Source organism: Gymnogyps californianus, chromosome 19 (genome assembly GCF_018139145.2).
Source record: "Gymnogyps californianus isolate 813 chromosome 19, ASM1813914v2, whole genome shotgun sequence".
Taxonomy (NCBI): Eukaryota; Metazoa; Chordata; class Aves; order Accipitriformes; family Cathartidae; genus Gymnogyps; species Gymnogyps californianus.
Window position 1 is genome coordinate 5542571 of NC_059489.1, and position 26991 is coordinate 5569561.

Sequence of the window (26991 nt, forward strand, 5' to 3'; positions counted from 1 at the left end):
AGGAATAATACATTTTAATTTCACCAAATTAATATTTTCTAATGGAAGTACTGTCTCAGAAAATGTTTAATTGACAAACATAACCTCTTTATCTTTAAAGCATACAGCACTGATTTTAAGATTTAATTCTTTTGCTAGTCAAAAATCTATTAAAGAGGGGAGCTGTACAGATGCATTCAGGATATACATTGTATAATTTAATAGATCTCTTCTATTTCTGATTTCAGCAATTCACTGAAATATTTATGGCCTTGCCAGAACAATGAATACACAGAGTTCTCTCTTTAGTTATCATTATGCTACTCCTTCCCAAGCAGCTCTTCCAGTAAGGAAGAAAAGGTACAGTTCTCGTTTATTAGCTGAAAGAATATTAGAGGTATGCTATCCTCCCAATGCAGAATTGTGCCCAGAAAGATGATCTTGCAGGAAATAATTTTCTCTTTCTGGTACTAAAAATATAAAAAGACAGCATGAGTTTCAGCAAATGCTAGCAATCAGACAATATTCTTGGGGTCAACAGAAGACTCGTATTTTGATATTCAGCCTCTGCAAATGCATCTTTAATATCACTAGCCTAATTAACAAAAGTCAAGTTAGCCAGGGTATGCCTACCCATGTTACAATTACATCTGGATTTTGATGTACAGACATAAACCAAAAAGGGGGTGGGGAAACAGCCCACGCTTACATGTCAACTTTTTCAGAACTCTCCCAATGAACTACAGCCAATTATCTGTACAAAATTATAGCACTGTTGTATCTTTAATTTCAAGAACAAAATAGTAATAATGTATATGGCATCAATTCTGTTGTAATAAACAAACACACCAGGGCTGCAACAACTAAATAACAGAAATATGAATACTCAACAATATTAGCTCTTCTCAAAATAGCAAAATTGTTATTTGCGAAGACTTGCTACTCTACCTTATAACTTTGTTCCACCCACACTGTCAAAAGAATGGGAAGGGACAACTAACACTTTGCTGAATATGGAATGGTTTTGGCAATTGACCATAATATAGTTAAAAAAAACAAAACTGAAGAAATGGATAGATTCCATATTTCAGCTTTTAATGCCTGAGATGTGAGACTTTGTCTGTGGTCCAAAAATCAAAAGCAACTTAACTATCAGGAGAACAAGCACTAATGAACGCTGACCACCAGCAGTTTCTGTTGCCTTCTTTTTATAGATAGTCAGCATACAAGGAAAATGAATACAAAAACTGGGCAACTAAACTTCTGCCTGTGGGATCTTCATAATCAAATGTATAGTGACTACCGTGAATAGCAAGATCAGTATCAGTAAGGTAAGTAGGATTTTTTGGAAGCTATATTAATTTGGAGATCATTTTAGTGAACTTCAGCATGATTGCCATGTGTCAGATCCCAGGCTGACAACAGATTAAAGGAACGTGATGGGAAAAAACAGTTCAAGATGCACTGCTTGAGTTCCTGCTGGGCAGAGAAGCAGGCTTCATAGCACTTAATGGATACTGATGGATTATATCAACAAGAGCAAGATCGTATTTTTGGATAGAAACTTCAGAGGCAGAGTGTGGAAATTAGCAGTCAAAATACTTGAAAGCTGCATCATGCTAGTGCACATTTCAAAATGCCGATTGCCTGCTATTTTCTGAAGGGATAAGTATGTTCCAGGGTTAATCAGATTTTGGCCGTTACCAGTACCAAGTGTATTTCTTTTCTAATTTTGTAATAGAAAAGAAGAAAATGCTTTCTCAATTCTTTTTAGCATGATTTGCACCATATGGTCTACTAAGTGCAGCCAGCAACTACTTTTAAACGCTGCAGTTCTTTCACTGAAGCATTATTATCCTTTGTATGATGAAAGTAATTTTATGTCTTCAGGAGATGCTTGAATTCTACAAAGCAGAAAGGCCTCTCAAGACTTAGTTTCTAAAAATAGCTTACAGGCTTTCAAGAAGATGAAGGATGAATCTTTCAAGGGATGAACTTGATTATTCTGTTTATTACTTTCTTATTTGCATTTCTGGATCTTGAGGATCCTGTAGTAGTAAGCACTGGAAAATGAGTTGTTTTTTTATTTAAACAGAGTCCTCACTTGAAGAATCGCCAAACTGACTTCACATAGCTGTCATTCAACCTACAAAGCTGAAAACTGATCTGCAGCATTATCACAAGGCAATACGTACTTGGAGATTTTCAGGAATATACTGAACTTCTTTAAACCTCTTCCCTCAGGCAAAATGTCATGCTATTACGGAGGAAGAGGACAGTTTGTGTGGTTAATTCATCAATATGTCATTTTGACCTGGTTGTCAAGGATGATCTTTAAGAAGGGAAGCAGTTTTCTTTTGGAAGAACACTCCACAACCTTGTCTTTGCACCTAAACTTTGTTTCACATGTACTGTAAATGAATCAAAAAGGTATTTTGGTTAGGGCTCCTTTACTTCATGTTGTACAAGATGAAGCAAATAATGAAAAAGAAGTTCTATTTAGAAGGTAAAATATATCATGATGGTTGCCCATTTTGATACATTTTTATCCACTTAGCAATCTCAAAAATATTTACCCCAATTCTCTAAGAATTCATTAACAAATTATTATGTTGTGGACATCTTTCTGGAAAAAAGGAAAACCTTCAGGCTGCAATGTAATGTCTATTGTACTTTTTTCTTTGAGGTAAGATATTTACGAAACGCTACATACACGAGAGCCCCCTTTTTATGACAGCTCATCTGCAAGAAAACTGAAGATCACACGGAAAACATTTTATGAGAATCTGGCATAGAGGACTGTGGACAGAATGCCACTAAATAGTTACTCTGCCTTAACTACTTTTTGAGAGAGAGAGAGAGAGAGAGAGAGAGAGAGAGAGAGAGAGAAAGCGAGCGAGGTTTAAAGCTTTAATCTCATACACAAGCTCGTCAGAGCCCAAATCTATCTGTAATACTCTCCAAATCAGAATGAACTCAGAAGGATGACGTTCAATCTTTAAATCCTTCTCTGCAGAGCTACTTTTAACTCTCAGGTTCATAAAATGGATCCCTGCCGTGGGTCCAGAGCTTTCTCACATGTATCCTACCTATTATGTTTGACACAACCACGTTAGAATTCAGTTGCATTTAGAACTAAAAGTTTTCCTTGCACGATTTCCTGTGTAGTGTGACAGAAACAACTGAATGTGACAGAACTCTACCATTGTCACTGGTGGAAAACCAATTATCTCCTCTCCTGGCCACTGTTACTCTTTTCACTTCCACCAGTAACTCTAATTCTAATATTCTGGACACTTCTGAACAATTTTTTTATCTTCTTATTTTGCTTTCTTCTCCATAGAGTGATGTAATAAATAAGTGTTGCATATATAATGTCAAATAAGACATTTTTCATATCTTGAAACATTTCCTCAACAAATATATCTATTCAGTCCCTTTCTAAATTAATTCCCAAACAATGTAAAAAGGATATTCAAATCTTTGATACAATGATTATTGTCAACCATAATTCACCAGCTTTCCAAAAACTCCTGTAATATGTCAGGCCATTTCTGTTTTATTTTTGCAAATCAATCCACCTAAGCTGGATTAGAACTGACATGTCTGCTCAACTATAGGTAAATACGATCAAAATATACAATCATTTCGATGATCTGAACCAGGAATCATATAATAAGCCACAGTTGTTTCTTAGATTTCCAACTGCACACAGTTTATTACAGTAACCGCTCGTGAACCAGCATAATTTTTACCAATGGGAACAGATTTCTGTTAATGACCTGAGGATATACGCGTATCTCCAAATGAAACTGCAGGATACATTCACTCCCTACAGCAATAAAACCTTCATTAAGACACTTTGATACATGTTCATGTAAATTCAGCAGAATAACATTTTGTAAACATTCCGGTATGAAAATAGAGTATTACAGTCAGGAAATTCTACTAGTTTTACACGATTCTGGAAATCTTCGTATTCCTCATTTTGGCGTTAATTTTCTGCTTTAAGTTTTCCAGGAAAAAATGTACTCTGGAATAACTTTATATTCTAATTATAGTTTGATGAAGGTGCACACTGAACTGACACTGAACCTCCAGTGTCCTCCAGTGCTATGAATGATTTATTCTGCCAGTTCACATCCAATTTTAAATAAAAATATCTATCGTCTTTGCTAATGAACTGATATCAGATTTAAAAGCTCTGGAGGATTTGTTTCCTCAAGGGCATTTCCTGACTTCAAAACTCACATTTAAAAATCCCTAACAATAATGCTCTGATTTTCTAAAAATTTGGAGAAATCTTCTCATTCGGATGCATCCTTCGCATCTTGGAAGAAGGATCTCGATCTGTGTGGTTTAAGATACTGAGTTATTAAAGCTTATATTCCAAAATCCTGTTGACTTCAACTGCATTCACCAATTTTGTTTAAAGCCTTAATCAAGGTCAATGGAAATATTCCCACCAATGAGTTTCAGATGATGTCTTTTGAGACAAGGAAACCCAAGTCTCTAGAATCCCATGTGATGCTTACTTCTCACTTCTTCCCCCTAACGTTTAGATCAAGGACATCACCATATGAAAACAGTCCAATAGTAGGAGAAGGTTCTGACTGTGGGTAGGGTAAGTTTAGGTTATGGTAAGGGTTAGGGTTAGAAAAACAAAGGGGACAGCCCTTAGCAGCAGCAGCCCTTTTCCTGCGTTTGTAGGTCTTCCACCATTCGGAAAGACACTGGGCTCTGGACCCCTTACCTATACCACAGTCCGAACCCAATCCAAACAGAACCGCTACTCAGGATCCTTTTTCCACATCTGGAAAAAAAACCCCACATGGTGACTACTGAAACACGCTACTCTCAATTAGCAAGCAAGATGCTAAAGTCACAACATTTGATGGGAGAAAGGAAGTATTTATGTGTGTGTATACATGCAGACACGCACACAAAGATGCACACACTCACTCACAGTCTACTTCCAAAATGGCACGGACAGACTTGGCAAGGTCTCTGGCTTCTGCTGCAAGAGCTGTTGTGACAGTAGGTCCAATCCTTCCCAAACGTGCAAGAAGTGCTTTAGTAGACAATGTTATTCTTCTGTCACTAGGAGAACAAAAAATAGTAAGTGTTTATTTGTAAGATTATAAAAGAAATGGTTACTTTTAATAAAGTAAACTTGTGTTTCTAGATTGGTTTTGGTCTCATTGTATGAACAAAAAAGATTCATACTACCAAATCGATGAGTTTGCCTCAGAAGCAGTTCTGTCTGTACAATAAAGGTATTAGGAAAGTTCAATTCAAACAACATTCACATCTCAAAATCTGGTGTCAAGAACTCAGTGGGCGTCCAGAAAGTAACTTACTTAAAAATAGTTTTCATATTAGCATTTAAGAAGGGACACAGCTTTAAGGGACCTAATTCTTATCTTCTATGCTGTTAGTGAGTCAGTTTGTCACCTTAGCTTTGTGTTTTATACTTCAATCCATTTACTAAAATAAAGTCTACAAACTTTATCAAACGTGCAACATCACTCTTGTGCAGTGCCAATAGGAACTGCATTTAATTGATTAGGATTAGCATATGAGAACACAGATATCTACAATATAATAGTTGATCTGATCCCGCAGATTTTTTTGAAATAAAGTTCCAGCTAACTTCACTTAAGTAGATTTGATTTCCTTGACAGCTTTACTGAAAAAGATGGCAGGACAGAGACCAAACAACTTTACTGTTACATAAATATTAATGGAACACTATCTGGGATATATAGGCACAATCATGCTGATATTCTGAAGGACCAAAGGCTGCTCTAAATCTTGTTGAATATTCCTAGGTACCTTTTTAAACAAGAAAAGTAATAAAACTTAAATGGATACACATGTTATCAATTTATTTATATGCTACTGGATTAACGATGATGCCAAATCGCTTGGGAAAATCTAAAAAATAAAATAAAAAAAAATTATAACCCACTGTTAAGATTCCTTGCAATTTTAACTAACCCTTAGCACATTATAATTACTTTATGGAAACATCCAGACAACCACAGCTATGTAATTACTAACTGTTTTAATTTAATTCCGAGGTTTTTAATGAAGCTGTATCCTGAAAGCCTAATTTATAATTCATGCCATATCCTCTCCTCCAATAAAATGACACTCAGAAACATACAGCAAAAAATATAGGAAAAATAGCTACAGGACAGTTCTTGGAGACTTTGAAACAATAGTAAAGTTTTTCAATATTAATATTGCCATTTCAGTATTAATAACTATGCCATTTCATTACCTTAAAACTGTCGAGGAAGTAGAGTTATCTGAAAGTATTTCATGCACAACCTGTTGGCCATAGTCAAGAAGTTAAGAGTTTATAAAACAACACAGTCAAAAAGTTAATACCTCATAATCTGATGTTCTAGTTGGGTGTGGGGGATTTGATTTGTAATTAAAGGTGTAAAAAAATGAAACTTTTACACAGCTAGAAGTGTAAAAGTAAAAACCAAAATATTACAACCCCTTTAAATGAAATAAATATAACAACATCACTTTTTTTGTTTCATAACATTTCAAAATATTATCAAATATTACTTTTTCTGCCTTTTTCCTCTGGGGAATTTCATAGAAATTGATACGAGTTTGTGAAAATTAGGTGAGAAACATTATCTGATCAGTTTCATTTGTTTAGTGTATGGCAAAACATAAAGATTAGGTAAATTCCTACATGGATCTGTACACTTATACACCATCTTTACTTCTAGCAATGAAAGGATCTCTGCAAACTAGTTTATAGTCAGTTTACTATGTTTATTCCTCAGAAACATCAACACAAAACTTTTCTAAATAAAATATTGCTAGAAATGAAAGGCAAAGTTACCTCTACAAATTGTAGCAATTTTTCAGTAGCCACCTCAAAGGTCTTCCTAGCCGATTCTGATTTCCGCAGCTGGCAGTCAAGCACTGTAACTCTCTTTCTCAAGTCTTGGATGTTATCCTGGGAAGGATATTTTAAGGATCATATTCTAATAATTTTCTCCCATGGCTCACATAGATACATGGTGTGAATTGAAATGGATGTCTGAAATGTTTAACACACGTTCTCTTCTACATTTCTGAAAAACATAGCTGCTCCTGAGGCAGGTATGCCTGATCCGCTAGTAAATCAGCTCCCAAACTGCAACAGATTTTGGCAAATGAGATAAAGGTAAACTGAAATTGGCAGCTAACAACAGTGATAGGGCTGAAACTTAAAGACAGTTTGAACTGATTCATGAATGGTGACAGTATCTGTCAGCAGAGTGGCATGAACAGCCAGTATGTGAACAAACTCAGTCCACTAGTTTGCATCTGTACATCCTTTGGCCAACAGAGTAATTATGGCATATCTTGGGGAAAATTACCCCCTAGGATTTCTCTACATGCACTTGTATAACCTATTGATCAGTGTTATGCATCCCTCTGTACTTCAGCTACAGAGAATGTGAGCCCCATTAGATCAAGTTCTGGAGCCTCAAGGTTTCAGCTTGAGTCCCCGGCACTGTTCGTGTGAGAGGACCAGAAGTAAAGTCTTCACATGTATAGGGGCATGTTTGTTTAGCTAAGCTGTCTGCTAAACAGGAAGATCTAGACCAAAATACTCTCCAAAATTAAGAAAATATCACTATCATTAAAAATAAACTTTTACATCACAGTAGGTGATGTTTTCTGAAAGCCCACTACCTACTATAATACTCTTATAAAAACCCACCAAAACCCACTTATTATCTTTACTTGAAGCAAATGAGTACATACATTTGTTTGTATACACTGTACAAAGCAGCAGAATCATGATCACTCTGAATGTCAAAGAATCTGTTGATTAAAACACCTTTCTTTGGTAATCTCACTGTCCACCATTGGAGAAGGAGCTGGTAAGCCCTCATAGGGACCTCACTCTTTTACACTAAAAAGAGTATACTACAGAGTTGGTATCTACATGATACTGCTTCTTTTGAATAAGAAATGCAAAGAATCAAATCTCAACTCAGATATTCAAGCGCTCACTCAGAATTTCAGGAATTCAAGCTAGCATCTCAGAAACAAATCTCAGAAAGCAACCCACACGCTCTGAATTTCTTAAAATTTTGATATTTATTCAAGTCCTAGAAAACAAACAGTGCTTCAAAAATACCTGACATAAAAGATGTGGCATCGCACCCAGATGTTCAGAAAGAAGAACTTCTAGGGTGTGATTCATCTCATCACACACACTCACAATCAGATGAGAGGAATTACTCCCTGGGAGCTACATGTACTTGCTATGTTGCTTCTTTGCAAGCTTGTATACCACAGAGCTCGGTTTTACCTTTTAATACCTTGTAATATTGAATTAATTCTCATGATGAAATAAGGCAACATTTCAGTAAGTTTTCTTCATCAATTCATATGCACATCAATTTTTCATGAGAAAAACAAGGTAAACCCACAAATGCCAACCTGCTTGCACTTGCTCAAACTGCGTGTAGAAAATGGATCCGCAATTATGGGGAAAAATTTAAAAGTGCCTCAAATATTTTATTCCTTAGCATGTTTTGAAATGCCTCACTGGAGATGAAGTGGTTTTAAAATATGAGGCTCAATTACAAAAAAAAAAAAAAAAAAAAAATTTTTTGGCAGGATACTGTTAGTAGCATTTAAATGATTATCTTGATTAAATCTAAATTTACTTAAGAACGGTACTGGACTTTATATTGTTATTATTTGCCTAACAGAAACATAAATATGAAGGCCATTTTTACATAAATACAAAAGCATACAAATATACGTATAGTCTTTAAAGACAATATATCTGCAGTCTAGAAACTATTCCATGCTTTAATGCTTGAGATGTGCCATTTTGACCTATGACCCACATATGCTTCTAGCTCCTATTTTTCCAGCCCAAGGATGTCTGGATAAAGGAAGACTCATACACTTCACATTACCCCCTTCACTACGCATCACTCCAGTTATTGAATAATACAAGACAAACAGTGACCTACTTTAGAAAAGCAGATGAAAAGAAAATGAAAACAAGATACATGACAACAGCAAGGAAACCATGGTAACTATGACAGGCGACTGCTTTGCTTACTTTATTTTGGCCAGAATGATCAGTGAGCTGAGCCTTCAGCTCTACAATTTCAGCTTCTAATAGGCGAATTACTTCTTCATAGTCCATCTCCATTCCACGAGCCTGCCTTTGTGCAGCTTCTGCAAGATGAATCCTACTTCGCAGAGCTCTTGTCTCTTCTACAGCTGCCTTGGCTTCCTATAGATGATAGAATTTAATTGAAAAGTTACAACTCCAGCTAACAAAGTAGTACAGATTTAGTTCAAAAGTACTGCAGTTAGCATTAAGGCTCCCTTTTAGTATTTACGGTTAGATGGTTCAATTGCTAATTTTTAAGTGTATGATGTGCAAACAAAGAACAGGTATTTACAGCGAGAGATAATTTTCCTAATAAATTAAATCACAAATTCTATGATTACTGTAAATCTGAATGAAAGGTTTTACAGAAATGCACCTGATGCTGTTAATCCATAACATAATTCCATACTAAAAAAGTACTTTAATGAGATGTTATTTCATTTTATTATTATTGTCTGAATTCACATTCAATTCAGAGTTCGCACATCATGTAGATGGACTTCTAATGCAAGTATTCAGTCCACACTGTTCTCAAAATAAGTGCTGGTTTTTATTTTTCTGCCTAGTTCCTGCTCTCATATCGTTATCCTGTATTATCACAGAAGAGTGTTATATAAAATTTATACACAAATAATGTATGGAAAACAGGAAATTAGAAACTGTTAGCTTTCAATTCAGCTAAAGTAATCCCTAAATGTTGTAAAATCTGATTTTGAGAAGGATATTGCTCAGTTCATTTTACTACTATATATTAATTCAAGTTAACTTTGATCTGTAGATTTAGAAAGTCAAACTAAAGGTCTGGACAACAGATGAGTTTACACTAGGAAAAAACAAACAAACTGCTCATCAAAAATGTAGACATACAGGCTCATTGGCACCAAAACCAGTAAACCATCTTTCCCCTTAGCTTTTTATTAATCTGTGGAAAAAGTCACTTTATATGAATTTTCTGAATCATTAAAGTTATAAGCTTTAAACATACAAATTCACAGAGCTAGAAATTCTTTGTACAAATTCCTCAGCTAAGGATACTTAGATGAATACCCTATTCCTAGTCTACCTATTATATCTTATTATTATAACTATATCCTGGTTGGGAATGGGACTAGAGGGGAAACAGGTAGGGGTAGAGGAGAAACACACTATTAATCTATAATAAGTAGGAAATAACCTTCTAGAAACTAGGCTTGAAATCACTGTTTCTGAAAAGCCTAAATGACCAAATCTTCCTATTTTTCTGGAAGAAATGTCGTATAATATTTAACACGTGTCATAATGTAAATGTCTAGAGAGGTCAGTTAAGCTTACAAAAGCAGATTTAATTCTATTATTTCCCAACTTAGAAGTATTTGTTCTGTGTGATCAATATCCTTCAAGTCAGGTTTTCCTATACTTTTTCATAATGTTTTTTCTGTAAAATGATCTACCAATCTCAGTTTCAGATGACTTTTAAACTGTACGCTGTTAGTCTTAATAAACAGTATATATTTATTTCAGGCCATAAGTAAACTAATCTCAATGACCTATATATAGGACATCATCTTTCTCACATTTACAATGGTTTTGCAATATAATACCAATTTGGTTGATTGCCAGGGACATTCTGGTCTCTTAGAAAATAAAGCATTAGAAGAAGTAATCACACATGTAGCAAACAGTAACATCATTAGTGAATACAGATGACATTGGTGTTATATAGTTTCAAGGTTTCTGTTATAGGAACACAAGTGATAAGAGATACCTTTACATAACCTTTAATTTGACAGCAAGTATAATGATTTATATTTTTTTTTCTTTTGAAGCACAAAGAAGCACAAAGCATTAAATGAGCCTATTCTACATGATGATCATCTCCACCTGGCAACACAGACTGTTCAAAAGCTTATTGCTGCATGTCTTTCTGTTATTCGGCTAGTTCGTTTTACAGTTGTCTGTTTGCACAGCACCAAAAGCAGTGCAAGGGGCCATTACTGAAAGCACTCACTGAAAGACCACCAGAACAATCCACCCCTCCTGCAAGCTGCTCATAGCAGTTCTTTTTCCTAGAAACAATTCAGAGAACACAGGGGCTTCTAAGAAGTTATGAATCTACAGAAGTAGAGGTCAAAATTACTGCCTCTGTAGAGGGCATTTTCATGCCACTGTAAGAAACAGTGTGACTCAATGGCAAAAAAAGCTGGGCCCTACTGATACAGAGGATGATTTGGTAGCCTTCAGTAGCAAAGGTATCCTTCAGTAATGGGCCAGACATGAAAAAAGAGTCTTGGAGACAAAAGCGAAAAGATGCTCTGATGTTAAGTTTGACTAATATAAATGAACACGGAGGCCTTGACAAAGGGTGGCATCTTAAAAATGCACACATATGAATTATTTAAATAAACTGACAGCAGAAAAGTCATGGAAAAATTGCTATAATGAAAAGGGAGGTCTTAATTTTGAAATAAGACCTCCTTGAGATAAAGGTTTAATCTCTTATAATCCAGAATTGCCTTTACTCCTCCATTGTTTTTTCAGAAACCCAATTGTTGAATGTTAATTTCTCTGTAATAGCAGACTAAGTATGACCAGATTTCAACAGTGAAAGACCTAAAGGAATAATTAACGAACAATGGATTCTTACATTACAATGACACGATTATCCACGATTATCCAATTGAATTAGGAAAATTTTCTGACAAACCAGAACTGTTTGCTAGAGCAGGGAGGCACAAAGGGAAACAATACCATCAGGTTTCCCAGTTCTACAGTTACTGAAGCTGGCACTGTGGTGACATGGTGGGTTCTCTTACTTATGCGGGTAAGGAGCCCTCACCAGTGAAGAACAGATGGATTACAGCATGCTTCAGCAACATTTTCTCTTGTCCCATTCAACTGCTTGTGTGAAAGAAGATGTAACAGAAATGGAATCTGCAGCTGCTAATATTTAATCTATATAAATGCCTGATGGGACCATTTGTCCTAATCTGGTATGAAGCCACTACGACAAATAAGAAACTGCAGACTGGAGGAGAGAAACTGAATCCTTACAGAATCAATTTCAAGGTACAAGTTTCTTTCAAAGCCAGGTTCTATTTATTCCTTGGATAAATTCAAGTGTCAGGAGAAGGTTTTATCCGAGTAATATTCCAGCCACCACAAACACTGGAACAAAGGTATTCTTTTAAACTACAGGAAAAATTGTAGTTACAATTCAATTATGTTTATTCATTAATTTTACAAAAATTGTATGCTGAAAACATCCTTTAAAAGAACTTTGAGTATCTTTACTATGTATTAAAATAAAAAAGCTAATGAAATCAAATTAAACCCAATACTTCTTTCAGGCAGGGTGAAATAAATTATATACTGCTTCCAAAATAGCAGCCATTCAAGTCCTAGTCGTCAAAGCACCTCTTTTCCCCTTAGAAAACATAAGCGTAGAATAGCAAATCTTAGCCCTATGAAATACAAGTCCAGCAGTATGGGATACCACAAACAGTATCCTATCTTTACGACCTTTCACATTTACTATGTTTAGCTGAGGTGCTTCAGCTGACAATAACTGCATAAAAAAAGCTCTAGTAAAGAAGAGATCATTCAGGTTGGTATGACCCAGGACTTTTCAGGCAGCACAAAATACAATCAAACTCGTCCAGCAAGATAGAAGACATCATTACAGATTCCACATTCATGGTGTTGACAAGACTTCAGGTACTCAAAAGTGCCTTTCTGTGTTTTGGGCCAATTTCAGTTTCCATATGATTTCAAGGAAGACCCAAAGATAGTGCTATATCACAATCTCAAAGTAAAAATATATCAATTAATATATTTTAATTGTCATAGACCAATATTAGAAAATAATTACTATCTCATTTCAAATTTAGCAATATTTCTAATCTTAAGAGTTTGTTTATCCTGTTAGCTACTGATTCAAGTACTGTTTAATGAATCGGTACTAACAAAACATATTCATTAACCAGAATATTTGTATGCCTGTCCTAATTAAGCTGTAATCTCTGCGATTCACAATTAGTAGACAACAGAAATACCACAAAAGATACTCCAATATATGACTGGTAGCCTATATCCTCATTTAAAACCTTGTTTTTTCAGGAAAGGAGTGATTTAAAAAAAAAAAAAAAAAAGTTTAAATTGTATTGAATTCAGAAGACCTTAAGCACATACTTAAGTTGGTTGGTTTGTTTACTTTTAATCAGGCCATTAGGGCTCAATAATGTACTCATTAATTCACTTCACTAACTTCAGCTCAAGCAGGAATGCATCATCATAAGTTAAACAGCAACTTGTACTGTAAGTAGCCCATTTTTTTTAAACTTCATATCACCATGACTCTCAGCGTCAGCATTGGTTCTGAACTACAGAAATATATATAAAACACTTGAAAATGCACCAAGTATAAACAGAACTAAAATTTCCATTAAAAGCCTGTTTGTATCTCCTAAAATAGGTCGCACAGTGCTGTAATTACATATAATTTATTATTTCTCTTTCATTTCACTATATGGAACCTTTTCAACAGCAGTTACTTAAAATGCTTACTAGAAAATCAGAGTATTTATCCCCTGGAGGTTTGTACTGCAGAGCTGACCTTCACCATCACGACAGTACTTGGGAGAAAAATAAAAGTACGAGGACCTCGTGTGGTAGAAAATGGGCATTGCTGCCACTTAAAACACCATCTTAAACCATCTTTGTCCAAGTCTACCTTCCCAATAAGAGCAGGTATGTGAATTGGAACACTCGAGGCTGAGGACCTGGTGTCCATACTGCTTGCATTTTGGGGTTTGTACTTTGTACTAGCTTTAGTTTAGACTGACAGACGGAACATCTGCTCTAGTCTAGAGCAACAGACTGAACACCCAGTAGCGAATGACTGGAATATACTTCCAGTTATATTTTATCCAAAAAAGAATCCAATTTATTTCCCTGCTGTCCCACAGTGTACAGATGGCAACATCACAATACTAATGGAAAAAAGCTTTCAAGCAGTTCTCTTCTATTCAAGGAATAAAAGGTGACAATGAAGGTGCTGAACAAATCTACGTATACGAGCAAAAACGTAAACCTAATCTTAATATAACAGTACATTGAAAGATTTTTAAACTGTATCTTGCGTTTTTACATATGACATCTGATGGAACACATAGCCATGAGAAACCTACAAGGAATACGTGTAGCAGTACAGGAGAGGAGAAAGGCAGCCAGCTCATAAGAAGAAAAGAACTGACAGGATGATGTTCAGTAGAAGCAGGAAATAGGAAAGTTACTTGGTTTTGAATCCAGGCTATAAATGATGTGTGACTTGCATATAATTGGAAATTTCCTTTAAGAGACACAAGAAGGCTAAATTTCATAAGAACTCTGATTTCTTCTCTCATAATTCTAGATAGATATGGAGACAAAAGTAAGACATTCCTCACAAAACACTTACTACCATTTTTTCCCTGGTAAACATCAGGTAGAATTGTCAAGTGCGTCTATTTTTTCATACTTAAAACTCTAGTTGACATATAAAGTAGCTAACGTTAGGACTGTAGATTAGGCATACTGTTGCCTAAGAACTGCAAAATCACTTCAAGAACACTTAAGACCAGAAAGGTACTACTACGTTATTATCCATCTTATCTGGTCCAGCTTGTCTTATGGTTCCTACCTCAATTCAACAGCAGAGAAGTATTATTGCTCTAAAAACTTAAGGATCAATATTCTCCAATTCTAATCAAAAGCTTTGTAATAACAAAAGAACCACTTTGTGTTGAAATCAGTGTAAAAGTATAGTCTATATGAGCATCAAGAGAGAAAGAAGTGCTCCCTTCTCCCTTCCACAAAAAAGTTGAAAAAGAGAATAATTATATTTTTAAGAAACTTCAACATACTTGCTTGACTATTTGTAGCTCCTCTGTTAACTGCTTCTGTAAATTCATAGATTCAGACAATTTTTCCTGTTTTTTTTTTTAAAAAAAGGAAGAAATAATTAATAATTAGGTGTGAAAGAGAAAGAGTTTTTTTTCCTAAAACCCAATTAACTCCTTCAAAACTACAGGTAGCAATACCTAACTTCTGTCAATGTACTTACTGCCTTCTGTACAACTACTATGTTTCTAGGCCACAACATATGCCTGTTAATAATGTTGTACAATCAGAAACATACATATTAAAAAAGTTCTGGTGGAAATAATAAATAATCAACAGCTTTCATAAAACCTGTGACAAAACCAAATTTTAGTCTCTAAAAGCTAGTTTTTCAGAGAGTTCATTGATACTGTTTAAGTTTCTTGTGCAGCTGAGGATTATTTACAGAACATTTCTGTGATAAGTAAAATACACATTTTAAGGCTCTTCTTACCTAGCCACCTAACAAATGAGCAGAATAAAGACATTTTTGTGGCTTTAACAGATTGCTGTACAACCTAATATTCACGTCAAGTTATTTTCAACATTCTATGTTTAACCATTCTGTCACTCACCTGATACCAGAAGCCTGTAGGTACACCACTTTCAGAAGGTTAAAAGTTCTAACGAAGTTTAAAAAAAAAAAAAAAAAGCAAGCTATAAAAGCATAAAGATTCTCATACTGAGTCAGACCAAGGGTATTTCTCAGTCAGTATCAAGTATTTGACTGTAGATTGTTAAGGGAAGAGTATAAGAAATGAGGCAATTATAGATTGATCATTGCCAGTTTTCGACTTCAGCGATTTAGGGACTCACAGTAAGTATTCACTACTTCAATGTTCAATGTAAATCGGGTTCTTTCATTTCAGTACAAAGTTTTCAGAAGAAGAATCTTTGTGCACAGAACAAAGAACAGATCTTTGGGCATGTCAACCCAATGTTTTTGTAATCTATAGCAAGAAAGAATTTTTTTGGACCAGGAGTCATTTTGTAGAATTGCCTGTATCCTGGGATCAATTTTCCAGTCCTGTGCAAGAACAAGAGTTAGGTATGCTGAATACAGAACCAGAATTTTTTATCTTTTGCGTTGTCAAAAAAGAAATTCAGGACCATAAGATTCTTAATACCCTGTAACCCAGGGTATTAAGAAACAATAAATGTATTTGATGCTTTAGGTCTTATGTATTTTGTAATGTCTGTGAAAATATGTATTTATTTTGAAAACATTAATTTATCCTCCAGTTCTGACTTCTTTCAAAAGTATTAGCATATGCTCAGACACTGCGGTTACTAGGATCACACATTTCTAAATAAAATTGCTATGCAAATCAGTCACTTCTCCAAATTCACTTTTGTGAAATGTCTGCTTAGTCTCATTTCTCTGTGAATCAGATTAAAAAATGCATTAGTATTCAGTATAACAAATAAAATTCACTGTCTTCAGAAATATATTGTAATTCAATGTAATTAGGACTGTTTGCTCTGCCTTTTTATTTATTCATCAAAAATTGCACACAAAATTCAAAAGAAAACCAGTAAATTACTATATACATTCAAAAGAAATTGGTCTCTTGGATAATTAAAAGCAAATAAAAATTAAGTATTACCTTTAATTTACTTATTTCTTTTAAAGCTTCATTTCTTTCCTTCTTAAGTCTTTCCATGTCATCCTCCAAAGAATCACAGGTTACAAACTGTGTGTATTTAAATACATACGGTTAGAATGTATTGCTAACTGTATCTTCCATAATCTTTAACATCTTATCTTAAAAGGTCTTGTTAATAAAATGAGAGGATAATCTTAATTTTAAAATAATTTAAAGGTCTGAAAATACTAAAAATGTTTAAGAAAATTCTGACCCAACTTATCTTCCAAAGGAACAATTATTTTTCCTGTTAAAAAGGATTAATAAAAATATTTTTAAAAGTACCAAGAATGCAACACTAATAGCCCCTGTTTTCTTCAATATTTTAAATAACACATAATTTTATTTTAGTATTCTTATGCTGCAAATGCTCTTTCTTAAAGTCGCCTCTAGAATAAGTGATTTTCCCTGTAGCAGTAGTTCAAATCACTGGGCCCAATAATTGTTTATCACTCACACAGGTAGTAGCAATACGTATTCCGTTAAGAAACCTCAGTAAATCACTGGTGTCCATACTTAAAACAAATCACAACATAATTACGTGAATTGTCTTCTGCAAAGTAGTTTGCTTTAAAAAGCTTCACAGAAACTAGGTTACCTTAAAGAACACCATGACATGGAGCTGTTCTAAACATCTGCCCAATATTTGGAGTAATCTTACATATAGTAAGCTCTCCAATAATCTCCTCCCAACAATTAAACACTGTACAGGTACATATTTTACCTGTGAATCCAGTAAGCTGGCAATTTCATTGACTCCAAATGTTACAGATTTTTGGCCATCATCTGTTGCATTCAATTGCATAGAGAACAGGTTCCTTGAAACTTCAATGAAATCTAAAAAACAGTTTAGATTTTGTTGCTATAGTTCACAAGTTCAGTTTAGTAACAGAATCACTAGATGCAACACAACTCCTAGTATCACAATGTATGGCTACTCTTTTATAAAAGCAGCGTCTGCCCTCCATAAGCTTTCTAAAGGAAAATATGAAAATCAGACACATCTCTCTGAACAGAAACATTACGTAAAGCTGGTAAGAATAAGAATAAAAATGTTCAAAACAGATCTTGGGATGAAATATCCCTCAATCAAGTTGTGAAGGAGAAAAGAAAACAAAAGGTGGTGTGAAGTTCACCTTCAAAGTACCTGGTTAGAGATGCTCTACATTTGGCAGACCCCTGTGAAAAATTAAAAGAAATCTGCACACTTGTTATACACCTGCCCTTCCCAATGAATTGACCTTATTAGAGGTCACAGTGTCTCTGCAGGAAGAAGGAGAAGTTTTGTGCTAGCTCACAGCTCATAGCTTCCTTTGCAGGTCCTTTAAACCCCAGATAGAGACCTGGTAAAATTGATGTTGACCAAGTTGAAAGTTTTTAAATACAAACACTACAACATTCTTAATCAAGAGAGCTTGGATTACCCATTCATTTTGAATGTATAAAAAAAAATTAAATCTGCTACAATATGACAGAAAAGTGGAAGTATAAAGGTCAGTTTGTTTACACCACATAAAATCTGATGGAAGATCCAGTATCTTTCTTGATAAGGTACTTGGAAAACCTAGTGTTTTTTTGGATGGTTAAGTAGAAGAAACTATTTTTCACATACTAGTGTTTGATGCTGGTTTACACAAACTTTAGGAAAAGTGTAATTTCCATCAGTTTTAGCATCAGAACTATCATATGTCTCACAGTTTATGAGAAATATTCTTGAATTGTTAGTGTCACCTACCAAAATTGTCATAACCAACAGAACCTCATTCCCATCAGAATTAGGTTTAGCTAGAAGAAGAATCATGATGGTCTCCATGCAAATGCAATAGTTGGAATGTTCTTGCTTCTCACAAACTAAACACGTTAAATAATCCGTCAGTTTAGTTGCCTCAAGAAGTCTCTTTAACCATCAATACTCTCCCAAGTAATTTTTGGAACAATTACAGTACCCTGTTGTCAAGGCAAAAATTTAGAAATTTGTGAGCACAAAATCAAAACTTTCTCAAGGCTGCTCTTAATTAGATAAATTTGTGATTTGCTTTCCAGTTACTTAGTTTCAGAATTCCAAGCTTATTTATACAGTAGAATAAGGTTCTTGCCTCAAAGTATCGTTTTATTTGCAGTAGCAACCCAATACTGACAGAAAATATATTAATGGTTATTATCTATCATTCCTATATTCCTACATTTCATTACTTTCCATGGTAATTAACAAATTATTACCTCCAAAAGACACTGTTCCTTTAGAATCTTTCTGAAGTTGCTGCCTTAGGGCTTGCTGCTGTTCATCCGTGGGCTGAATCCCAAGATAATTCAATGCCTGGAAGTAGAAAACTTATTTTGGAGAAAAAAAAGAAAGGACTAGGGATAATGACTGCAGGGACATGGTGGAGTAATTAAAGAGCTACACTTCAAAGAGCCTTTGTATCATAGTACACTCTCACTGGCAACACTTCTATTCCAGAGACACTCTGTGACTTTTCCTTCTAATTGAGAGTTGTTCAGATATTATTTAACCTTGAATACAGATGAGTGTAATAAGCAAAACCCTTTGTCCTTAATAACTGCCTTAAAAATCCTGAGGGATGTTCAGATTCCCAGAAGAATTAATCAGTAATTAGATTAACAAAAACAGTAATTTGCCCAATATATATAAAATGAAATATTGGCCTGCGACCTGAAAGAACTATTAAAATAGAAAATTCGGTGTATAGCTTATACCTTAAAGTTTGTCAGCCTAGAAATATTCTCCAGATGTTTTACAGGCATCATGAAGAGGGAGAAAGGAAAACTCAAAAGATTGTAAGTATTTACCCTCTCCAGCTTTTCTGCTTTGAGACGAATAGTAGAGTTCCTTCCTTGCAGCTCATAATCATCATTCTGGCTGGGGGCAATAACTAAGAAGAAAAAAATTAAAATGAAATAATGATATAGTTGTAAATATTGCTTTGAAAAACTTGTTCCGAAGCTCTGCTCATCGAATGGATGCCAGCTAAATACCCACTTGCCACAAATAAATGTTAATATTTCTATTGACCTTTTTTTTTTAAAGGACATAATTGTAATAAACAAAAATTATGGGTATCAATCACTTAAACTATTTTTTCACATCAAAAAGTGACAAGCAGCAAATTAGCAGAAAGAAACCAGGAATAACTTTGAGCGACCCATCAAGCATATGGTTTATACTTGTGGTATTTTCTCTTCTCTCAGAGATACACTGTTACTCTGGAAACAGAAGGGGAAACACACTTGTGAATTCTGAGAAAGACCTTCAAGACACACCCTCAGCATAATCAACAGTTCCCAAAAGTATATCTAGTGATCTAGAAAACACTGTGGAAAGAGAAGGAATGTCCTGTTGCCAACTAAGGGCTGTGTGGAGGTAGCTTAGACTGAATTCCAGCAGGCTCCTCAGTATTTTTTCCTGGGGAGGAACTCTTTTCCAAGAACTACCATCCATTAAGCCATCATCCATCATCCCCTCCTCTCCAGTCCTTACAGTCAGAAATACAAGAAGTTTGCATAATTTTAGCTAGTTGCATTAGTAATTTATGGTGCATCTATTTTATTTCCAACATACACAAATGATTAAGCTGAGGAAAGGAAAAGAAGCTAGCAGTGCTAAGCAGTCCATATGCAAGTTTTCAGAATAATTGCTTTTTTTTTTTTGGTGTGTGTGCTTAGTTTTAACGGGACTCGAGAAAGGCAGTCACAGCTTTGTCATGTTTCAGACACACCTGTGGATACAACACAAGAAGCAGCAACCTTTGGAAGCCTTTGATCACAGACACTAGGCAAAAGGAGCAGTTAACTATCAATTTCTTTGGATTTTAGATGTATGTAAATAGAACAAATTCATTGACTTGTTTTTGGCAGAAGAAAATGGAATACTTGTTTGCATTCATTATTTATAAATATAATTTAGATCTTAATTCATTATTTCATAATGGACTAGAGAGGTACTGAAACCAAAACCCGCATTTGAAAACTAAAGGATCTTGCAGTTTGAGATTCTCTCTAAATGAACAGAAGGAATTGCATAGAATTCTTTTTTTTTTTTTTGAGTTTCACAGCATATCTGTTTCCAAGCTCAAAGTAATTTACATTCTCTTTATATGCCAAAAGCATAAACCAAAACATCTTGAAAATCTCTGACACTAACACCTCTCACATGCTATATTAAATTCTGAAGACAGTGGGCTAGAACCTCAGCTGAATTGGCACGCTTTCTTTCAACTCAGAATGAAAAAGCCTTGTGTATGAGTTTGTGCAAGAATTTCTCAAAATTATGCTGATTTTTCTTACAGCATTTAAAAAAAAATAGATCTAAGAGCTACTTTAATTTTTCAAGGTTATCTTTGAAAGGTTATCCTCCAAAAAGGGCAGCATGAGAGAAGTGGCAGCTTTGACTAAGGATGTGCTAATAAATAAGACTAAAATGAAAAATGACAAGAAACAGTACAAACTGGAGCTGCAAGTATTTCTGCTTTCCACTCTACTAGCTACGTTATTCAGATATGTTAAGAAACTGTGGCCTTCTTGGTCTCTTTAAGCAACAATGAAGCTCTGTGTATTGCATTATATTAACCAAGAGTCTTATATTCTGAATATATTCAAAAATAGTCTTTTGTCTTGTTCCTCTGATTTAGCTGTGGTGTTTTTCACAACCAATATGAGAAAAATGTGTGATCATTAAACTCCAGGTGTATTCAATACTACAACCTTTCCAGTTTCAAAAGTTCACATTCAGTCAGCTCACCCTTCAAGGAAGGAAGCCAACTGGTCAGATTTGCAATATGGAGGCTGTTTCATTTAAAATTAGGATATCTAATATGGGCCATAATAAACACAGGTACAATTTAAATAACATCAGTGGAGCGACATCTAGAATGAATCAGATCCTGTACATTTGTCCTTCCTTTTCTCATTATATTAGACATCAAGTTGAGAAGCACAGGTTATGCTTACTTACTACCACCTGAAGAAAAAGAATATAGTTCAGGTCTTCATATAGAAATACAGAACAGAATCAGTCATATTACTGTGTCAATTGGGACTCTCATTATTATGTCAGACTACTGCATTTTCACTGTTTGTAAATACAATGCATATTTGTTTCCCAAAGGAATTATAATTGTTGAGTTCAGATTTGGTTCTGACCAAATTCCACAACTTGTTTTCAAAATATATATTTAGAGATATGATCAAAGTGACTATTGTCTTTGTTTGAATGTCGTGACTCTCAAATATAAACATACACATATATATTCTATTTGTTATTAATTGAAAAACTGTTAAAGAGGTCTGCATGTTATTTCTATCCTTCCAATATGCTGTCCTGATTAAAAAAAAAAAGTGCAAGCAGTATACATCCACAGAATTTCATCAAATCAAGAAAGCACAGTTTCTATGGCAACCTAATCTTGATCTATATGTGAGTCTTCATTATCTGGTTTCTCCTGAGTCTATTATCATTACTGCTGTACAGCAAATGTTGTGATCACTCATTTTTGTTTGGTTTCAGCTGTTTGTTAAAGACAATATAAGTTGTATTTGACAGAAGCTACTAAACAATCCATTGATCTCAGTCCTTTATTTAGTACTACAAAAATAGTGCAATATTCCTTTTTTTAAAGACTATTGAGTCTCACTATGTACTATTTTCTGTATGACAGTTATTGAAGAAAAAAAAAGGTGGCAGGGAATTAAATCGGCATTTACCAGTGGCAGACAGATCAGTAGGACTGCTGTCTAGAGAAGTAATTGGAGATTGCTCTCCCATCTTGACTCCAGTTTCCATCTATGAAAGAAAATCAAAAGTCATGAAATACCACTTCTAAAGTGGATCACAAGCCAAACTAGAAATACACATTAATGTAAAAGAGAGGGAGAGGAAGGAAGACCATGGGGAGAAAGAGGGCTGGATAGATCAAAACAACCCTAGGAGAAAATGGAAGGCACGGGGTGGGGTGGTGGCGAGAAGGAATGCCATTCAAAAAACTTAGATCGGGGCCTTATCAAAACCTTAGTTAGGTTTTGAATATCTTCATACATTAAGATAGCACAGTCTCTCTAGGCAACCTGTTTCAATGTTTATATCTCTGACAGGAAAGAAAAATGGGCAAGAATTTTAAGTACAAACGTTAAGAACAATTGAGAATCACCTGTTTTGACTTTGTGTTTGACACGGAACATTTTAGTCTTCCTTGTTCAAAGACAATACTTTATCTAGTTTTAAAAATGCGATAAATCAAAAATGTTTTTTTAAAAATTGAAATAATAAGAGTAGTTTTAAAATCCTCTTTCTTACAGTCAACATTACTTCTTTACACTAATGGTGAGCTGTATGAATTCAAACAATTTTTGCTTAGCCGAAAGAAAGGGGAAAAAACCCACATTCTTCTAGGACTCTGATTTTTAAGCAAAAATCTCATCATCACGGAGGAAGTGTAACCTGTCAGATTGTACTGTACTCACACATACGTAGTAACCAGAGAGTACTTTATCTCTGAAATATATAGCTCGCTCTCTATATCTAATTCTGAAACTTTACTCCCTAGAGAAACAGTAAAGAGAACTTTATATCTAAGAACTCAATCAATGCTTATTTTATTTGATTTGTTTTCTTACCACAAGTCAACTAATACTCTTATTCTTCTCGTCAGTGTGGTTTACTCTACTGTTACACAACATGTTTTCTAGAAAAGTCTTGATATTCCAAAGAATTAATATTGTGCAGGAAAAAGAGCCAGTCATTTTCTTACTAGAATGGAAACTGAATTGAAATAACCCTATACTGAAATTCCAGTAAAATTAGGAAAAAGAACCATTTGCTCACTTTATACTAAGAGGAGTAATAAGTATACTCACAGCATTTGGAGTGAATGTTGAAACAAGCTTCCCATTAGGAGATGCAAGAGAACTAAGTACTGCAGCCTGTTGCTCTCCACATGCTACGGAAGACGTTAAGAGGCTGGAAGGACGTTGCAGATTCTCTGAATAACTGGGAATATTTTTTTGTCTAATAAAAGCTATCTCCCAAAAACTTTCAAACCTAAAATTAAAATTAAAAAAGGTTCAACATACTGTATACTATACTGTTCATAAGATTATATGTCACTCTTGCAAAAATCACATTTTCCCAAACACTGTATGTGATTTTATTTAATTATTTTTCTAAAAGGATGTTCTATTCCCCATCATTAAAAAAGCACGCACTGTGGTTTTGGTGTTTGTTTTCTTTTTTGAAAGGAATGAAAGTATTATAATTTTACAGGTCTAAAGGGCACATTTGAGTCTTTTTCGATGAAATAATATTGCAATTGAATATTTCAAAAAAATTAATATCCCTTGCATTTCCTCTAAGTACACATGACAAGAGATTTCACATTAATGTGATCATAAATATCATATAATAAACCATTCTGGAGGGTTAGCTGTCTGACAGTAACAGATACCTCATGTTTGTTGTGTTGATGATACTTTTTGCCTCTTCATAGGAGACACCAATCATTGACTCTTTATTTATCGATACAAGTTGATCTCCAGGCTTCAATCGTCCATCCTAACATAACAAATAAAAACCCAAACCCACAAATTTTATATTAATTGCTAACACTATAGAAAGAACTGTATAATCACAGCACTTAAACATATTCCTCTGGATCTGTTAAGACAGGAAGTATCAAGAATGGCTATACATTCTGCCTGACAATCTTTCAGAAATAAACAGCAGATCAAACGATCATTTAATGACCATGATAGCAGTCATTATAGAAGCTTCATCAGACAGAATAGACCTCAGATATTGTGTAAAGAAGAAATTTGGACCCAGACACATATTTCTGTTAAAAAAACCCCAAACAAACAAACAACAGATAGTAATTTTTCCAGCAAGGAGTACCAACCCATTTGACTGCAGGAAGCTTCTTTATTAATTAATTCAGCTGTGAGCTGGATTAATTTGCATTTCAAAACCAAATGTTCTGGGCTATACATGGGACTCTTCAGGCACTTACTAGCCATATTAATCTTAATGAGAAAACCAGATTAGTCTATTAGGAATTCGCCAGTCAAAACCATGATAGAAATAATATTGTCAACTCTGTGCTTCTGTTGAATTAATTGCAAACTTTCTACCAACACAGGAACACATCACATTTCTCTCTCAGAGACTGTAAGACAAGACTTTAAACATGCGAGGCTAGATTTCTCACTACGACAAAGCTTTCTTTACTCACAGAGGCCTCAACAATTTAACTGAAAATTCACGTAGTTCACCTATGGTTACAGAGTTAGTTATGACATTTGTCTAATGTAATACACATCAAATTATACATAACATGTCTGTGTTCTTCAGCTCTTAAGAAATTAATCACAGAATCAATCTGACCATGTGAAAAAACTGTGTACAGAAGATACAGAGGAAATAAGTAAAATACCTTTTCAAGACCAGTATAATTTTACATATTTAATACCCACATACCATAATTTTAGCTGTGATATTTCAAACTTATGATAGCACTTTACTACATTTTTTTTGTCACTTAGCGTTTTGGTTTTGATTGAAGAAAAAGGTTGTAGAGCTTTTATTTCGCTTACACCCAGCCTATGAAAAGATATCCATTTCAATGCTGCCCTCACGTGGCAGAGATTTAAAATATGCTTGGTACTTAGGCTTCTCAAACAGGATAACCAAGATTGGGAAATTACCTCTATTATGGCTAACATTAGAACCTACTGCAAATTAATGTCTCAGTCTCAGTCTATCGATTACGTGTGACAGGCTTTAAATTATATGTTTACAATGAGAAAAACGTTTTAGAAGCCACAACAAAATAGGAGAACACAAAAGCATAATGATTACCATTTATCTACTAAAAGTAGTCCTGGAGAAACATTGCATTTTTTCCTTCCATCTTGGCATTTTAGGATTAACCTTAATCTACAAAAATTCAGTCACAAATAGTTATAGACTGTTTTGGGGCAAAACTCATTGCTCATGAAATTAACTCATACCCTTTTGCTTGGCAAGAGGCAAAAACTGGTTATCTACACATCAATATAACCATAATAACTCAGGATGCAAAAGGAGACACTTGGATAAACAGTTTTGTGTACTTGAACTAGACAGTTCTGTTATTTATTTATTTTTTAAAACTGACAAGCCCTCCTGACTTACTTATTGCATTTGCCATAAATGAAAACAGTAATCAGTACTGGTTCATACATTTTATTAGTCTGCACTATGAGAATTTTTTTTTTTTTAATTTGCCTACACAATGCTTTCCAACTGCAAGGATCCATCTAAATTAAGTCTAAGGCAAAAATGATTTTTTGAATGTCCAAGAAAAAAAAAAAAGAGATGCAATCTGTAGCTCTGTCCCATCCTTGCTGATTTACCTCGCATCATGCAATCTCTTAAAGAAGATGATTTCTTATTTTCTCATACATAAATTGGGGAATAAGATCCTCATTTACTTCAAATGAACTCATGAATAGTTTTCATTATCATGTAACCATGCTATGGTGCAATGAGATAATTCTGTTTAAAGAGAAAGCAAGGAGAAACACAAACAAATTTTGTATTTAAAATATAACTGTATATAAAAACTACTGAAGTAGGTACTAAATGAAGGCAAAAATACAGGTGACTAAAGAGGGAGGGAGGGCAAAAAGGTCTTTACCTTATGACAATCACCACCGGGGATAATTTCTTGAATATACACCAAAGGCCCTTCATTTCTGTTAATTCCTCCTACAATATTCAAACCTAGGCTTGTTCCTTTGCTAACAGAGATAATCTGAAATGCACTATCCCTACGAAGAGAAGGAAAAGTAGAATTACTTCACAGAACTAGATACTCAGTAAAGACTCAACTGTGTAATATCTTTATCTTACTGATTTCACAAATATGTATTACAGCAACAAATAGAAATAGTGGACATTTAATCTCAATGTTCAAACATTACATCGCCTACTTACTACAAAATCAGCATGACTTCAGGTGTTACCTCTGACAATTACAAGAAGAATCGATATATTATTTTACTAGGCTAAAAGCTCCTCTCTACTATATATATATCCAAGGCTTATAGGGGTACCTAGGTACACATAAACCAGAAGCATTAATTCATTAGGAGACACTAAGATCAAAAGTCAACCTGATCAATCTACTTCTACCATATAAGCAATAAATAAATGAGAAAAATAACTTATTAAAACCGAAAGTTTGCAATATCAATGGTATTATAAGTTACAGGATTAAAAAAAAAAAAAAAAAAAAAAAAAAAAAAAGTTGAACACTC

General features: G+C 34.5%; 1 protein-coding gene across 1 annotated transcript in view; it reads right to left on the reverse strand.

Annotated features, from left to right (window-relative positions):
- Positions 1 to 26991, reverse strand: part of STXBP4 (syntaxin binding protein 4) — a 70708-nt gene that overhangs the window by 30691 nt on the left and 13026 nt on the right. Inside the window, exons 8-20 of the mRNA XM_050908431.1 lie at positions 26370 to 26502; positions 24141 to 24247; positions 23554 to 23737; positions 22405 to 22483; positions 19495 to 19577; positions 18904 to 19000; positions 17408 to 17520; positions 16645 to 16731; positions 15022 to 15087; positions 9086 to 9262; positions 6851 to 6967; positions 6266 to 6315; positions 4946 to 5079 (exon numbers count right to left, since the gene is read on the reverse strand). Coding sequence (XP_050764388.1) covers positions 4946 to 5079; positions 6266 to 6315; positions 6851 to 6967; positions 9086 to 9262; positions 15022 to 15087; positions 16645 to 16731; positions 17408 to 17520; positions 18904 to 19000; positions 19495 to 19577; positions 22405 to 22483; positions 23554 to 23737; positions 24141 to 24247; positions 26370 to 26502 — 1427 coding nt within the window. The remainder of the gene's footprint in view (positions 1 to 4945; positions 5080 to 6265; positions 6316 to 6850; positions 6968 to 9085; positions 9263 to 15021; positions 15088 to 16644; positions 16732 to 17407; positions 17521 to 18903; positions 19001 to 19494; positions 19578 to 22404; positions 22484 to 23553; positions 23738 to 24140; positions 24248 to 26369; positions 26503 to 26991) is intronic.